This window comes from Ochotona princeps, chromosome 29, assembly GCF_030435755.1.
Source record: "Ochotona princeps isolate mOchPri1 chromosome 29, mOchPri1.hap1, whole genome shotgun sequence".
Lineage (NCBI taxonomy): Eukaryota > Metazoa > Chordata > Mammalia > Lagomorpha > Ochotonidae > Ochotona > Ochotona princeps.
The window spans coordinates 10,426,398-10,444,313 of NC_080860.1; the positions used below are offsets into that span (position 1 = coordinate 10,426,398).

At 45.2% G+C, this 17,916-nt stretch overlaps 1 protein-coding gene across 3 annotated transcripts in view; it reads right to left on the bottom strand.

Moving 5' to 3' along the window:
* Positions 1 to 17,916, bottom strand: part of CIT (citron rho-interacting serine/threonine kinase) — a 163,379-nt gene that overhangs the window by 105,872 nt on the left and 39,591 nt on the right. For all 3 annotated transcript variants that reach the window (XM_036496409.2, XM_036496410.2, XM_058656934.1), the window contains exons 8-9: positions 12,632 to 12,835; positions 10,092 to 10,245 (exon numbers count right to left, since the gene is read on the bottom strand). In XM_036496409.2, the coding sequence (XP_036352302.2) occupies positions 10,092 to 10,245; positions 12,632 to 12,835 (358 nt within the window). The remainder of the gene's footprint in view (positions 1 to 10,091; positions 10,246 to 12,631; positions 12,836 to 17,916) is intronic.

Below are 17,916 nucleotides of genomic sequence, written 5' to 3' on the forward strand. Positions count from 1 at the left end.
TTTGCCAGAGACCTTCATCCGAGGCTACCAACGCCTTGCATTCTGATCGCTATTGGGCCTGTGTGTGTGTGTGTGTGTGTGTGTGTCTCTCTCTTTCTCTCTTTCTCTCTCTCTCTCTCCAGAGTCTAAAGGACAGGAAGGGTGGTCTCAGATCCCACACTGCAAGGGCACAGCCAAACATTCCAGCACCAGGAATGAACAGAGTTAGCCAGATTTATTTTCTCTGAAGCGAAACACTGGCAATGACTTTCAGGGCCTCAGGCACGAGCCACCTGGGCCTGGCACTCGCTGTGCTCAGGCTTGCATCCCTGGAACTCCTGCTAACCGCCCTCTTTAGTTCTCCACGACCTTCACCCTTGGAAAATGAGCGCAAATGCAATCAACACATCTCATAGCACTGATTGGAAAGCTGGCAGCTGAATAGAGCCCCAGATGTTTAATATCATTCGGGATCTTTGGCAAAACTGTTTCTATGTTGGCTTGTTTCTGAAGGTTTTTTTTTTCTTTCTTTCTTTTTTTTTTTTGGCAAGTGAAAATTTAGGAATTAGGAACTCTAATCTTAGGAGCTCTCCCAGGGACCTATCCTCTCCTTTCTCACCTTCCCCAGGACAAGCACTGCTTTATCTCATCTGGAACTGAGGCATGCAGCTGGAATTTGGGATTGCACTCTTAGACTGGTACTAAGCAGCCCATGAAAATCAGGGGGCACACACTGGTGTTGGGGAGCCACGGTTACTGCATCATGGGGATTATTTGTGGGAAGCCCACTAGAGAAGCTTCTCAAAGCTCAGTCAGTACCCAGAAAACCTGGGCAAATTGCCTATCCTAGACGGAAACTCCTGTTTTGCATTGGCCACTAGGAGGCCGAGTCCCAAATCTTCCAACTTGTAGTAAGGCAGCAGGAACTCCTTTCTATTTTCAACCCTGATTGTTTCCCTGACTCTCCTTTCCCCCAGGTTTTTGAATTTATTCATTTTTAGGTTCTTAATATAGTAATAACCTCTAGAATAAGCTGTGAACAATTCAGCTTAGTATAAAGTAGAACATTACACATTTTTAAACTTTCTTTTTATTTGAGAGAGGGAGAAAGAAATAAGAGAGAAAGAGAGAAATGGAGGGAGGGAGGGAAGAAAAGAAGGGAGAGAGAGAGATAGAAATACCCCATCTTGCTGGTTCATTTGCCTAATGGCTGGGAGCCCAGGAGCCAGGAACTCCATCCAGGTCTCCCAGGTGGGTAGCAGGATCCCAGCTATTTGAGCCATCACCTGGTGCCTCCTGGGATGCATGTTAGCAAGAAGCTAGAATTGGGAGCCAAGCCAAGACTTAAACTCAGACACTCCAATATGGGATGTGGGTATCCCAAGAGGCATCTTAACCACTGCGCCAAGCACCCGCCCCCTTAACATCTCTGCATATAGCTTCTAAATTCACACTGGAGGGGGGGAGTCCTATCATCCTAATTCATAAGCATTTAGCTCTTTTTAGCCTATTTTCTCCTATCAGTGACTTACCCTCTAAAAACAGAACAGCTCTCAGGAGAGACATAAATATTTGCCTGCGCGACCCATAAGCGACTCTATGCATTACTAACTGTCTTCATTGTTCCTTTTTTCACATTGTAGCAGGTGGTGTCACATGATTCTGTTCTAGAAAATGGAACTTCTACCATCACAACAGCATCCCTCCCCCTCTCCCATGCTCATACCCCAAAACAGCTCTTTTCCACTGCCCCTGTTGCTCCTGCCCCCTGATGGAACTGAATGTCTGGCAAGAAGACACATTTAAGGGCTAACCCAGGCCAACACAGAAGCGTTTTGACCACTCTCCTCCACAAGAAAACCATAACATGACCAGACACCTGCCCAGAAGACAGGCACTACACCCCCAAAAAATTAGCAGTCTTGTGAAAGCCCCAAAACAAAGGAACATCTCTAAAATGATGCTAAAGGAAGATCCCTAAGACAAACCAACAGAAAACTAAAGTTAAAACCAGAAGAGGTCATTTTCAATTGAGCTAAAGAGTGTTGCCCATCAGAAATCAACAACAGAGCAGCAAATTCAAAAAATGAATATGGTCATGTCTTACAAAGACTTTTTCTTTGTTTATTCCAGAGGTGCAGGAAACGAATCTGCCAGTTTAAAAAAAAACTGCATAGTGCAAAGCAGAATAAAGATACTGCTGTGACTGTAGGCTTTTAGTTTATATGGTATTTATATCAGCACAGAACATTCTGGAAAGTTACAAAAGAAACTAACAGCTACCATTCCCTTGAGGGAAAGGGGTTGGGGGAGGAACGGGAAGGAGACGTCTTTCCCTGTAACATAAAATTGAAATGTCAGGGAGACCTGAGATCAACTCCCACTGCTGCCAACCCCTTGGTCCACAGCCTTGGCCAAAGAGGCTCACCTCTGCAGCCCTCAGCATCCATCTTCATCTGCACAGCGGGGCTAACTACAGCACCTACCTCAAAGTTGTCTGGGAGGAGTTAGTGGGGCAACAATGTGCCTAACACCCTTTGTAGAGCTCTAGCCACACAGCAGGTGTTCAACAACAGCACAGGCAATAATACTGTACCCTCACAAAGAGCACTGAATCCATCCAGCCTTCATTCAAAATAATCATGGGACAATAGTAACGCAGGAGGTAGGGGAGAAGTGAAAAAGCCATTTTGCTATCAACCAGTAGAGATGAAGTCAAATCAGACTAGGAAGGATGTAAAATCTGAGACAAATAGCTTCAAATTCCTCCAAAGTAAAGCCTGAAATCCAATAGTTCTAAGCAGTGCTACCCACCCATGGGAGTCCTTAGCCAAAAGGCAGCTTGTCCCAAAACCAGAGCCCAGGAGACAAAACAAGGGAGACCCACGAGGATGGATCAGAAGCTCCCAGCTGTCATTTCCTCCTCTTGCAGCCCTTCACCGCCACGCCTGTGAACAGGCATTACCTGGGGATCTTATTAAACTGCAGATCTCTACCAAGCTCCAGGGTGATGTGGATGCTGCTGGTCCGCAGACCACACTCTGAGGAGCAAGGTCCCATCGATCCCAGAAAACATCTTGACTGCTGCTTAGCCAGGGCAGCCTTGAGGGCTTCTGACAGCATGTTCCCTCTCCTGAGAATAACCCAACTAATTCTTCTAAGCTGATACCTCTCACTTGCAGTGAAATCCACCCCCCGGGACCTGCCCACCCCTGGGGCCCCTGGGAATGTCTGGAGACGTTTTTGGTTGTTGCAGCTGCAGGAGGAAGGGTGTGACTTCCATCTACAGATGAAGGCCAAGGATGGTGCTAGACATCTTGCAGTTCAAGCAACAGGTACTTAGGCCCTGAGCTCCACGGAGTCTGAGCCTAATTTACACCTGCTCCTCGATGGAGCTACAGAACCTAACAGAGCACTTAGGAATACCATAGACACTCAAGCATCAGAATACGTCCTGTGGCTTCAGAAGTTACGACAAGTCTTAAGGCTTTTAAACAGACCCAGGAGTTATCCTCCAGTGTAACACTGTTTATTGAAAAATAAGTATCATAGGGAGCTGTCACTGTGGTGTAGCCGGTAAAGCTGCCTGCAACACTGGCATCCCATATGGAAGGTGCTAAATGTGCCTGGCTGATCTACTTCCAATTCAGCTCTAGGGCCTGCAAACGGCCCAGAAAAGTAGTAAAAACTCCCCAAGTATTTGGATCCCTGCCGTCCATGTGGGAGACCTGGATGAAATCAGAGTTACAGAAGCGCATATTTTCCATTTGTTGGTTCACACCCCAAATGGCTACAACAGCCAGAGCTGGGCAGATCCAAAGCCAGTAACCAGAAGCTTCTTACAGGTGCCCCAAATGACAGCAGAGGCCCAAGGCTGCTTTCCCAAGCCACAGGCAGGGAACTGAATGAGAAGTGGAGCAGCCAGAACCAGAATCAGCACCCATATGGGATGCCAGCACAGCAGGGGAGGGATTAGCAGGATATGCCACCACGTCAGCCCCAATAAATCTTTTTATAAACATCACAAACAATACTATTAGTAGCAATCACTTACTCAAAAACATTTATGATGTTGTAGAAAGAGCACAGGCTTCGGAGTCACACAGACTTTAGCTACAATCTCTCCTATTCACTTGCTGCATGACCTTGAAAAAAGTACCACAGCATACACATCTATAAAATGGTCACCATCCTTGTATCCGACGGAACTGCACTGCAGTAGCATATGGGGATATGCTGGCATAGAGCAGATGCCCCAACCGACACTTCCTGTCATACTAATGGGCTAAAGCAAGCGGCTCAGTGAATGATACAGTAGTTATTTCCACATACAAATTTATGTATTAATCTCATGTAAAGCCAGGAAAGTGTGGATTGTCTCTCCTTTAGGCCAAAAGCCATTATCTCTCAGGCTCATTGAGCAAGTACAAGATGCTGTACTTGTGTTTCACCTTGGCCATTCAGGACCAGGTAGTGATTAATGGTCAGCAGTAACAGAAACGACACTGAGTTGGGAGGGAAGGACCTCCGTGTGTCATCAGCATGGGCCAAGCACTCACTGGCCACAGCAGCCAGATGGAACGAACTCCCCGCCCACAAATGCCCAGGACCTGAATACTCAGGACAATGCTGCAGGAAGTTGTGCCTTTCTGAGAATGTTGAAAAGGAGACGGCTGGAGAGGAACAACAGCCCATGTCATCAGTGGCAGGAAATACAAGTTCTCTAGAGTCCTCCAGTGCTCCAAGCCCTCACGTTACGGGGTACTCACAGCTGAGACATGCTGGTCTCACTGGCGCTGGTGATGTCACTTTGCCTTCAGAGGGAGTTGGCTAAAGAACGTGATAGAAAGAAAGCATCCGATGCAGAACTCTCCCATTAATAAGAGTGGGAATGTGATGCCACCCACAGTAGATGTGACCCCAGAAGCATGAAAGGGGGGGTTCTGATTGGTTTTGGCCTCCAGATGCCTGGAACAGTCAGGTTGGATACAATCAAAATCTCACACAACAATTACACAGTCCAAGTCAGCTGGTCTACTAGCAAAATCCCTGCTGAAATCTGGAGAGCAGCCTTGAAAATGATGAGTAATTTTAAGCAGCCGAAAACCCTTGTATGAAGCTGTGAGTGAAATGTTAAAATAATGGGTGGGGCCGGTACTGTGCCATAACAGGTTACGCCTCTGCCTGTGCTGCCAGCATCCCATATGGGCACCCGTTTAAGTCCCAGATGCTCCACTTCCCGTCCAGCTCCCTATTAATGTGCCTGAGAAGGTAGCAGAGGATGGCCCAACGCCTTAGGATCCTGTACCCACGATGGGAGACCTAGAAGAAGATCCTGGCTCCTGGCTGAGGACTGGCCCAGCTCTAGCTGTTGCAGCCACTGAAGAGTGCACTAGCAGATGGAAGATCCCTCTCTCTCCTTCTCTCTGTTGTAATTCTGCCTTTCAAAATGAATAAATAAATCTTTTAAAAAGAAAAAGAAAAAGAAGGGGCACGTAATCACCTACAAAAATGGCAGGAATCCAGCACAGAGCCCCGACTTGCTGTCCTTGTATGGATCAGAGCCTTGGCCCACAGAGTGCAGCCTACAGCAACTTCTTCACCTGATCTCAGGGTCAAAGCCAAGGGATGTTGCTCTCAGTAGCAACACCCAGCTGTCATACACAAATTTACCAAGGCCTGGACCCTGCATGGTAGCCTAGTCCATTATTCTAACATTTCATGGTGAGGCTAAAGTCCTCACCTTATATACCTTACACATGCCGGGATCCCATATGGGTGCCGGTTCTAATCCTGGCAGTCCTGCTTCCCATCTAGCTCCCAGCTTGTGGCCTGGGAAAGCTGTCAAAGACGGCCCAAAGCCTTGGGATCCTGCACCCACATGGGAGACCCAGAAAAAGCTCTGGGCTCCTGGCTTCAGATCAGCTCAGCACCGGCCATCGCAGCCACTTGGGAAGTGAATTATTGGACGGAAGATCTTCCTCTCTGTTTTTCCTCCTCTCTGTATATCTGACTTTTCAATAAAAATAAATAAATCTTTAAAAAAAATTTTTTTTGCCATAGTCCCCCTTACATTGCATGAATGCATCCTGCCAGGACCACCTCTTGCGTTAGCCAGCTGTAGAAAATTACTACCTGCTGAGTTTAACAGTACCTCCTTCATTGGCTACAACAAGAAAAAGAAGAATAAGGGGTTGAAACAGCAGAGAGGCTAATGCTGCTTTCATCAACAGACAGTCTCATATTGTTCAGAGTAGAAATATTCCACTGCCTGGAACTACATGGTACTATTTAAGCAGCAACCATGAACTTGGGCAACTCAGTGACTTCAAGTGTTTGGGCTGCCAAAAATCACTCAACATGTGCTTATGAAAAGTGTGACTGGACAAAGGCATAATTTATCGTAGCATTACATTGTAAGAAAAGAGGCTCAAATAATAGGAGTTCAATCAAGTTTTCAATGATAAAGACTCTCAGTTGATTGCAAATTATGGGGATCATGAGTGGGTGAAAAACAGGAAAACTTGCCAGGCAACCCTTAATTAATACTGCACCTCTCGGCAGAGTCAGGAATGCCAGATAATCACAAGGCATTAGCTTTCATGGGCAGGGAGGGCACAGTTGTAGGAAACCAAAGCCCAACATCAATATGGTACCCTGGAATGACTCCAGCAATATGGCACCTGGAGAAGAAAGGGACATGAGGGGACAGGCATTTAAACAGGCAGGTAAGCTACCTGTTGGGATGTTTACCGATATGGGAGCACCTGGGATGGAGTTCTGGCTCTGCTTTCTCCTCACGTGCACCTGGGAGCCAACAAGTGATGGCTCAAGTAACTGGGTCCCTGCCACTTATATGGGATACCTGCCTTGCATTTATGGTTCCTAGTTGCAGGCTTTAAGGAGTGAATCAGCAGACTGAAGCACATACTCTGTGTGTGTGTGTGTGTGTCCCTCTCTGTATCCTACTCTTCAAATTATATGGGGGAAAAAACAGAAGTATGGATTAGGAAACTGCTGAAATCCAAATATGTCTTAAGTTAACAGTTACTGACCAGTGTTAACCTTAATTTTAGACTAAGGTGACACGGTTAACAGGTGAGACTGACTCGGGAAAACTGGGTAAAGGGTGAGCAGAGATTCCCTCTCTGAATGGGTGCTATAATAATCTAAAATTATTTCAAAATAAAGCACTTACTAAAATTAAAAGAAAAAAATATTTAGGGCAAATGCATTTTGCATGTCTTCACAGCCACTATACTGAGAGTTGGGAGTCCACAGAAACCAATGATGTTTTTAGGAACCTGAATTCCGCTAGGTGAGAACTCCCTGGGACAAATGGGACCGGGAGCATCAAGACGGGCATGCTACGTGGATACCAGGCACACAGCCATGGACAACATGAACAATCCAATGTGGAGGCCCCGTGCGTGACTATGATGAGATGACCACCATGTCACAATGTCAATGTTAAATCACCTAGGTGACAAGTTGAAGACACTAAGAAGAAGGAAACGTAGTACCATTTATGGTGCTTAGGAGGTGTGCCACATTGGAGCCCTGGGGTGTGCCCTCATCAGGCAGCTCTCTCAGCCCGAGTAAGGCCTAGCCAGTATCCATCCCACTGCTTCTTGGCTTGCAGCATGACCCATCCTCTTGATCTTACCCTATGAACCTCCAAAATCATGTGCCACAATCCACCTCTCTCTTTTCTAAGTGGCTTCCCTTGGGTCTTCCTTCATGGTAACCAAAAGCTAACTAATACAACAGAAAAATAGCTAGAGTTGTAAATCCAGTAAACTTAAAACCTGTCAATAGCCTGAAAGGAGAAATTAGACGAAATCTGGGAGTCTGACAAACAATTGGTCCTCCATTTCTGTAAATGCCATATCCATGAGGTCCAAGAAACTGTGTACTAAAACCTTCTGCTATTATTCCCTAAACAATATAGTACAACTCTCTCTATAGTTTTTACAGTGGGTTAGGTAATATAAGTAATCTAGAGATGATTTATAACACATAGGAGAACTGGGTAGTTTATATGCAAATACTAAATCATTTTATCTTTATTTTTTAAAAAGATTTATCTATTTTTATTGGAAAGGCAGATACAGAGAAGAGAGGAGAGACAGAGAGGAAGATCTTCCATCCAATGGTTCACTCCCCAAGTGGCCACAACAGCTAGAGCTCAGCCAATCCGAAGCCAGGAGCCTCTTCCGGGTCTCCCACACGGGTGCAGGGTCCCAAAGGCTTTGGGCCATCCTCGACTGCTTTTCCAGGCCACAAGCAGGGAGCTGGATGGGAAGTGGGGCTGCCAGGATTAGAACCGGCACCCATATGGGATCCCGGCACGTTCAAGGCAAGGACTTTAACCGCTATGTTATCGTGCCAGGCCCCTAAGTCATTTTATAAGGAACTTCAATATCCTTGAATTTGGTATTCCTGGAATGCAAAAACCAATTCCCCCATGGACAGTAAGAGCTCACCGTAATACTAAAAACAACATTAGAGTTTACCAAAACACAAAATAAAGTCACTCTGGTAATTAATCACCATTTGCTGACTTAAGGGGAGATAGACCATTAGGCATAATCAGCACATTCATGCATTGAAAAAACTAGCTGCTTAGTCAAGATGATTACAGAGATAAAAAGGCAAAGCAAGAAAAAAAAGGTACTTGAATAGCATCTAAAGGAAATTCTATCAAGCCTTTTAAAAAGCATAAAAAGGGAGAACGTCCTGAAAATCTATTACTGATTAAAAGGCCTGAGCCTTCGGGAAGATGGAGACCTACAAAAATTAGAAAAACAAGACAGTGTGGGGCTATCAGAAGAACAATGTTGACCCAGATGGCTTAGGGAAGGGACAGCCTATCGACATATCTCAGCAACAGGCCAAGAAAACCATCAAAGTGGCTTGTGGCCACACAGCACTGGCCCCTTACCACACACTCACACCAGTCCCTGCCAAAGGCACACAGGGTTCCAACCACAACCCAGGCCTCCTAGAAGCCCAGTTTTGACATCTAAAAATGGGTTCTGGCGGTGGGCGTTTAGCCCAGCAGTTAAGACACACCATGGGACACCTACATCCCTCATCAGGAGGCCTCATTTGAGGCCAAGCTCCACTTCTGGTTCCGGCTTCCTGCTGATGCAGATCCTAAGAGGCAGCAAGACAAGGTAAAAGTGCTTGGGAGTTTGCCACATGGGGGAAATCTGGGTTGAGCTCCTAGCTTCTGGCTTTAAGTGCATTTAGACAGTGAATTAGCAGATATGAGAGCAGATATGAGATCACAAGCTCTCTTTCTCTTTACCTTCCAGTTCAATAAATAAAAATGAAAAACAAAATTGAGTTCCATTTCCTCACCTCTCCCATCAACATAACTGAAAAACAGGTCCGCTGCTTTTCTACTGGCTCTGGTCCCTGCCGTTCACGCCAACGAGTGATTAGACTGTATTCAATCAACAGCACATTCAAAAATAAAAATGGTTCATGTGAATAAAAAAAAATTGTAAAAACCACCAAGTTGTAAACCAAAGGGCATTTCTGCTTTGGTGATAATAAGTCAGGTCTTTGTTTTAATGAAGTGACTCAGTTCATGCTAATTGACTTCAGAGTGACGTGTGAAAGAATCCATTGTACATCTGCAGCACGGATTCCACATGCTTGTGAGCAGAGACACGTGTTACAGAAGCAAACAAAGCAACACAATGAAGCACCTGTGGTTTTACGCAGCCTTGGTCAGGAACATTCTAAGATACTGCCCAGGCCCAATCTTCCTCCTAACACATGAATGGAATTCTGACATTCCATTTTCTCCAGTTTCTTCTGGGAAGAAACCACCAAACCTTAAAGCTCCGCCATCCTGCACCTCTAATGCACTGCCAGACCACATGGGAAAGGCCGCACAAACACGGAGTTGGGTCAACCTCTCACTTCTGTGCAATATTAACGCTCAAAAATAGTTACATTACTAGCCTTTTCTAACCTCCTGCGGATAATCAAATCTTTTATGCAATTTTCCTCAGCTTCTCTAGGCCCAAGTAATTACTGATTGCTCCTAAGTACTTCTTAATACCGACGCCAGAATGTAAGGAATGGGTTCTACTTACACTCGCGGATGTTATTCCAGTCGATTTTAGAGAAGAATGGATGGCAGCAAAGACCTTCGAACTTCAGCCTCTCTTTCTGACCACATAGCAAACTTTGAATCAGATCAAGAAATTCACTGCTGACTTTGGGTTCATCTGGAAACTTCAAAAACCGCTGTTTCAAATGAAGGGAAGGCAGGAGAGAGGAAGGGAAGGGAGGAGAGAAAAGAAGGGATGGGAGGAGGGAAGGGAGGGAGGGAGGGGAGGTGACGGAGGAAGGTTAGGGAGTAGGACAAGGGAAGGGAAAGAAAATACAAAAGGAAGGAAGAAATGAAACACAATCATTATTTCCTTAGTGGTAATTCAGCTTGTCATGTTCCAAAGTTGACTATTTCTCACATATCCAAGTTCCTTTAGTTTCCTTTTTAAAGAAACAAGTTCTGTGTCCTCTTTACTTTGGACCAAAGGCATGTTCCTGAAATAAGTGGCCTGTGTACATCAATAGGCCGAGTTCACGGCTGACCCCTGCTCCCCTCTCCTGGCGCATCTCGCTGGGCTCCCACTGCTCTCTGCTGTCCAACAATGATGAGCTATTTAAAGCTTCCTGAACAAACCGCGCTGTTCTCTTCTCTCTGCCTAGCTTGCCCTCCCCACCCACTCAGCCTGCCCTGGCTACATTTTCTGCCCCATCACTGCCTTGTGCAAACTCTCTCTGTATCCTGCTTTGGTAAAGGCACAAGGCACTGGGACTTGTGTGTGATGACAGAGAAAGATGGGAGAGAGGGCCTTCTCCTTCTGGCTCATGGCTACAAAACGGGTTCCACGCAGTATCACTCAAACTGCTGAATGACTGAATCCAGATGAAAGAAAGAAATCCCCAAGGGTCACCTAAAAGGAAACTATAAATGAAGAAAAGACTGAGGAATAACACATAGCAGGGGTATACATTTAGTGTAGTGGTAAGATGCTGCTCAGGATACCAGCATGCCATGTTCGAGTGCCTGCTTCAAGTCCTAACTCGGCTCTCTACCACAGCCTCCAGCTAATGTGCACCCCACGAGGCAGGAGGCAGCTCAAGTGCTTATGTTCCTGCATCCTACACAGCAGGCTCAGGTCAAGTTCTGGGCTACTGGCCCACTCCCTACTGTTGCAGGCATTTGGAGAGTAAATCAGTAAATGGGAGATATCTGTCCATCTCTATCCCTTTTTGTCTTTCAAATAAATATTTTTTAAGAAGAATAACAAATACTGTGTGTATATGTATGTGTATACATACTATATTAGGCACTCCAGAAAGATGGAATTGGGTGAGATATTAAAACCTAGAAACTAAGTTCTCTTTTCCCTTTTGGTTGAAACTAAATAACATGCATTTATCATATCCTTAAGAAACAAGCTTAATATAGTAGCAAGTATAGTTATTAGAAAGTGGTTCAGCTTCATATATGTATACTTACATACACACACATCATGTCACATACACATACATGTTACCATATCTAAAATTCAGTTCCACTGCCCAGCGCAGTGGCTCAGCAAGCTCATTCTCCACTTGCAGCACCAGCATCCCATATGGGCGCTGATCTGGTTCCCTGAAAAGCAGAAGATGGCTCCAGTACTTGGGAGCCTGCACCTGCATGGGAGACCAAGAAGAAGCTTCTGGATCCTGGATTTGGACTGGCTCCATTCGGCCACTATATCCATTTAGGGAGAGAACTAGTAGATGGAAGACCTCTCTTCCTTTCGCTCTCCTCTCTGCGACTCTCCTTTTCAAATCTGCTTTTCAAAGAAAAATGAATAAACTTAAAAAAAATTGTACTGCCATATCGAACTGTTGGTACTAAGAAGCAATATAATGCGAAATCAAGAGAATGGATTTCTGAACCAAATAGTCTGTTATTTTGGAAAAGTTATTTAACCTCTCTGTATTATATCTGTAAAGTAAAATAATAATGCAACCGTTTCTACCTTACAGAATATGAAGATCAAGTTAATAAACTGTATTCCATCAATCCTATACTCACATTCAATAGCAGCGAAATCAAACATATTCTTATAATAAAGGATCATACATTAATTGGCAGCAGAGTGCAGTCGTACAACTTGACTAGCAGCTGAGATTCAACGAACTACAATTAGTGGTGTTTGAAATAGCTTTTGGCACAAAAACAAGTGCTAAATAAGTATTTATTATTATTTTCCAGTGAAATACTGTTGGTTTATATATAATCATTCATTCATACAACTTTTTTAATTTTTTAAGATTGTTTTCTCGTTTTCTGGTTCACCTCCCCCAAATACAACAGTCAAGGTTGGACCAGACCCAAGCCTGGAGCCTGAAAGTCAAATCCAGTCTCCTGTGTGAGTGGTGGGTTCCCAGGCACTTGGGCCAACATCACCCGCTGCCTCCCAGGGAGTGCATTAGCAGCAGGTGCTGGGACAGAGCAGAGCTAGGACTTGTACCCAGGCATCTCTGATACAGGATACTGGCATACCAGGTACTCTACCAAATTCCCATCCTCGTTCACACCATCTTTAAGCATCTACTGGTGACTCCTTACCTGGAAATTCATGATGTTGTTGAAGGTCCTGGCTGAAGTGCCCTCCGTGAATGGGGACTTCCCATAAACCATCTCATAGGCGATGACACCCACGGACCACCAGTCGCAGTCCAGGCTGTAGGAGCCTTTCCCGTCCCCGTTCATCACAGTTAGCACTTCAGGAGCCATGTAATCAGGGGTCCCAATTGGGAGTTTAGCATTCACCTAGAAAACCATCGATACAACGCAGACAGCAAACTTTCAATTAGCCTCGAGTAGGTTGCCAACAGCGGCAGTTGAGACACAGGCTGACCTGCTGCTGATTGCCATGCTCCCAGGCACTCAAACCTCCTGTCAAGTGGCACACTGACAGGAAATGCAAACGCTGTCCTAACTAAAAAGAAAAGAAGAGAGAACGAAGGCAAAGGGCCGAGAGCTGAGCACGGGCACACAAATGGTCTGGACGACGCTGTCCATAGACAAGTGACTGATAGGATAGGATTTCTCTCTTGGAAACAGCAGAGTGTTTATCAACTCTGAAGATGGATGTAGCAGAACAATCTAACCATCACTGGAAAATCGGCAGCCATCTGGTGACGTGCTCTTACGTACCTGCGTCACACATCACATTTAAAAACCTCGGTAATCCATATCCCTTTCTTGGGCCACCCACAGCGCAAAACATGACAAGTGGCTTCCTCTGGGGCCAAATATTAATGAGTTCATTTTCCTCTGATCCTTCCCCACTGTTCAGAAACCCAGGGCTCTCCAATCCAGTGGTGCCCAAGCACCTGACCTTGGTAAAGAAAGGCAGGATGTAGGAGGCCTTTTCAGTTAGGAAGCTCAAAGTGTTGCACTTAAACAACTGTCCTTTTTCCCTGACAATTTGTCCTTCTGACTGCTTCCATGTTTAAATGCCCTGTGTTTCTTGAAATGATGCTGATGGAAGCAAAGGACATTTCCTGCCCCCTCAGTCTTATCCCCAACCCACTAGGCAACGTGGCCAGCTGGCAGCCCCTTTGGTCTTCAAAACTATTTTGAAGTTTCCCTGAGCCATAAAACCTAACTTTAACGATCACCTCTTTCACCTGCCTCCCTACTGTAGTCATATATCATGTTGACCAGCTGTTCTATAATCCCACATCACAAACCATGGGGCAGCAGATGCATGGTGTAAACAACTTTCTCCCCGTTAAGAGATGGTAAGTGCCCCGGAGGAAGCCAAGAGAGTGTGCAGATCTGACCACAGACCTTGAAGGCTGAGCCTTATAAAGCAAGAAAGCAGATTTTCTTTGCTTCAATTGAACTGGGAATGCAGGAGCAAAAGGATAGTTCAGAGAGCACACTGCCAGCGATGAAGCTGAGCAAAGCTTTTCCAGTCCACAGTCTGAACGTCATCATTTCTCTGGCCAGGACTCTCTCAGAAGAAGAAATAAGGTTTCCTCTAATTTTCCTCCATTCCCTTGCTTTTTACTATTTGTAAATCATCCCTGGAATGTTTGCCCTCCCCACCTGCCTACTCCCTAGACAGCAATGTGACATTGCTGTTGCCAAGTCTGCTCAGCTTTGCTTTGGCACACAGTGTGAAGATGACTCAAGCCTGAGGGACTGAAACGGACATGGGTCAAGGGGAAGCCTTGATGTTGGATTGTCTGCACCAAGCCCGCCAGCAAGTATGGAGGTGTTAAAGAGCTCAGCACAGAATGAGGGTTAAACTATAGGGTTTTGGCTACAATCACAGTACTGACAACGAACAACAGATATTTTTTTTGGAAGATAACAAGAAAAAACTGTAACATTTTGGTTTGGCTATTATAGCACCACTCTATCATTTTTTTTTTTAAATGTTCACCCTTTATGCCTAACTACCTTACAGGACCCTAGCTACACAACTGTCAAATACGCACCATCAATTCTTGCTGTACTTGCTGAACACAAACTGTCTGCAAATATCCCATTCCCCTTGTTTGCAGCTCACAGGGCACAGCTGCTTGTTCAGAGAATTCGAAGGAACTTGACAGGGTCACAGGTACCAGGGTGACCCAGACAAAAAGCGTTAAGTTGTCAATGCTTCATTTCCAAACTAATGACTAGACTGTTCAAAGACAGATTAATTCCCCAAACTCATTCTTGTCTCACAATGTATCTGTGATTCTATATATTTATGTCCAACAATCTTCTAAATTCTATTATTAATTGGTATCAGAAAGATACGAAAAGGAGAAATATATGCTAACTCACCCTTTGTACATCTCCTACAATGGTGCTTAATCATGATTAATAATGGTCTTTAATGATAATTAATGATTACTCAGGTTTCATTAGTCACATTAAACCTGTTCACCATGTCATCTCACATCCTACCTAGGAATTCCCACCACGCACTCCCCCCCTCCTCCTGGGGCAATTCAGCCAGTTAATCTGGGTGGGATTCTAACAGAGGACATGCACTAGGAACCCACTCTGCCTGCAGCACACGGACAGCTCCCAGCAGTATAAGTCACAGTTAATTCTCATGACATTGATGGGGAAGAAAACAAACCAGTTCAACCAGAGACAACAAGAAAAGAACTAGGAGATAGGAGAGTCTCACTGGGGGAGAGAGAGTGAAAAGGTGAGGGAGGGAAGGAGAAAGGAAGGTAGAGGGACGGAGAGGGGATGGAAGGGAAAGAGAGGGAAGCAGAGAGGAGGGGAGAGGAGGGTAAAGGAAGCGAGAGAGAGAGTAAAGGAAGGGAGAGAAACATGAAATGCTTTTCCTAATTTTCCTCATCTAGATGCCCAAGGCATTAAACCTACACCTGCCAAACAGGGAAAGGAAACTTATGCTGTTACTCTGTGGAAAACAAGCCCAACCTTTTAGCTCCTACATAAATCTAAAAAGGGCTGTCTCCTCTGAGTTTCCAGCTGCTACATGGGGGCTGAGTATCACTCACTGTGCTGTAATGCGTTTCATTTACAAGCTCCTTACGACTGTGTTCATTAGAGATCAATGAGATAAGCTCAACTGCTGGCTGCTTGCCATGCTGCTTGCCATTCTTTGACATTCCAGCAAGGTGACATGGGTGACCTAAGCCACACAGCAGGTCTTCCGGTCACCAGCAACCCCCCTTCCTATTTACCAATGAAAAGAAAACACTCCAAAGCAACATCCTCAGTAAGAAGCTTGTCAGAAAGACAATGGATGACGGAACGTTCGACAGATCCAACACTCACACAGGGGGTGGCAGGAAAAAGGACTGACTGATTTGGGTAACATGCAGTGATTTCAGTAAATGCAGGTTACATTTTTACATAGTATATTTTGGGTATAGAAAATACTGAGGCCCTGCCATGGGCCTGTAAAACATTCTATTGAAAGGAAACATAGGTTTAACCCTATGTTAATCAATTAAAAATATTTTAATAATTATGATTCTTTAGTATCCACCCTTGACTTCCTCTAAATTGCAGACTGTTGCTCTTCTGTAACAAAATGGCCTTTTAACTTAAAACAATGCAAAAAATAACAATAATAACAACAAAACACTATTTGCTGTCACCCTCTGGCCTAGTGAGCACCCAGCCAAGGAGGCATAATACTCTCGAGGGGGTGTCTGAAGAGTCATGCCTCCTTGACCACAATTCTCAGGTCTCCTGATTCCTGAGCCACGAAGAGTCTTAAGAGCCTGGAAGCTCCTGGCTTGGACTGCAGGGTGCTACAATCAGAGGAACTGAAAAGGGCAGCTGGCAGCTTGAGAACTCCAAGTGAACAGGAGACCTGTGTGCCCCCACACGTCTGAGCACAGGGATGCAAACAGGGCCTTGTCCATCACTCCTTTACTCAGCAACTGTTTCGTGCCATCATCCAGCTTTCCAAGTAGGATTTCTTGCTGCAAATGAATCTCCCTGCTCTAATAGTCAGCTTTCTGATACCTCTCAAATATGCAGGCATCTCAACCAGGAGTGACCCGAGTCACCTCTTCCTGACCTTAACCCTCTCTCCCAGGGACAACATCACACAATGTCTGCAGAGGTTTTTGGTCATTATGAATGTGGGGGAAAAGGCACTGCTGGCATCTAGAGGGTAAGAGGCCTGGGATGCAGCTAGACATCCTGAAATCCCCAAGACGGTTCCCCAATCACAAGGAATCGTGCAGACCATAATGTCGACAGTGCCGAGGTTCTGCTGTCTTGCTCTGTGCCTGTACTGCCTGTACTTCAATGTATGTCCGAAGACAGGTGTCTATGAATGCCACCAGGGTAACAAGAAGAGTCACATTATTTATTTTTTCAGCAACTGATTCCCCTGAATTCAATACCTAAGTTCTCACATCTGTTTCTGAATTACACATCTGTTTCTGAATTACACAGTTTTAAATGCAAATGCTCTGATTCTCTGATTCTTAACATTAATGGCCAGGTAAGTTGACAGGGTCTGCGAGAAACAACAGCAATGAGGTAGAGGAATCCTGGCCTGGGACAGCCCAGTGATGCTTTTTTTTCCCCCTCTTTTTAAAAAAAAAATTCCCGGGCCCGGCGGCGTGGCCTAGCGGCTAAAGTCCTCGCCTTGAAAGCCCTGGGATCCCATATGGGCGCTGGTTCTAATCCCGGCAGCTCCACTTCCCATCCAGCTCCCTGCTTGTGGCCTGGGAAAGCAGTCGAGGACGGCCCAATGCATTGGGACACTGCACCCGCGTGGGAGACCCGGAGGAGGTTCCAGGTTCCCGGCATCGGATCGGCGCGCATCGGCCCGTTGCGGCTCACTTGGGGAGTGAATCATCGGACGGAAGATCTTCCTCTCTGTCTCTCCTCTGTATATATCTGGCTGTAATAAAATGAATAAAATCTTTAAAAAAAAAAAAAAAAAAAAATTCCCAAATGCAAGGCCGGTTATCTCAGGATGGGTCCGAAGAACAGTCATAAAATGCAGAGCCAATAGGGCTCCAAACCTTCTTCTGGCCTTAGCCTAATAATAACCACATCTCCAAGATATGTAAGGGGGGAGGGGGAGCGCAATGTTACCTACTGTCCTTGAGAGAAAGCACTGAACTCTCAGCCTGGGCAGCATGGTTCTCTAACCTCTTGATTAGTGCATTCTACTCCAATCACTATTTGCTGGAAAGGGAATGAAAGGCCAATTTCCTAAGGATTTGTCCAGGTCACCAAATGGCTCAGTTATGAAAGAAGTCTTAAAAACCTAAGTCGATCTTCTCTCAGACCTATACTTTTTTGCATAATTCACATTTCAGTAAGGACAAATTTTATTAGAAGATTTTTTAAAATCTCCTTTTTTCTTTTAACTTTGTCATTTTAAAGAAGTCTCCCCA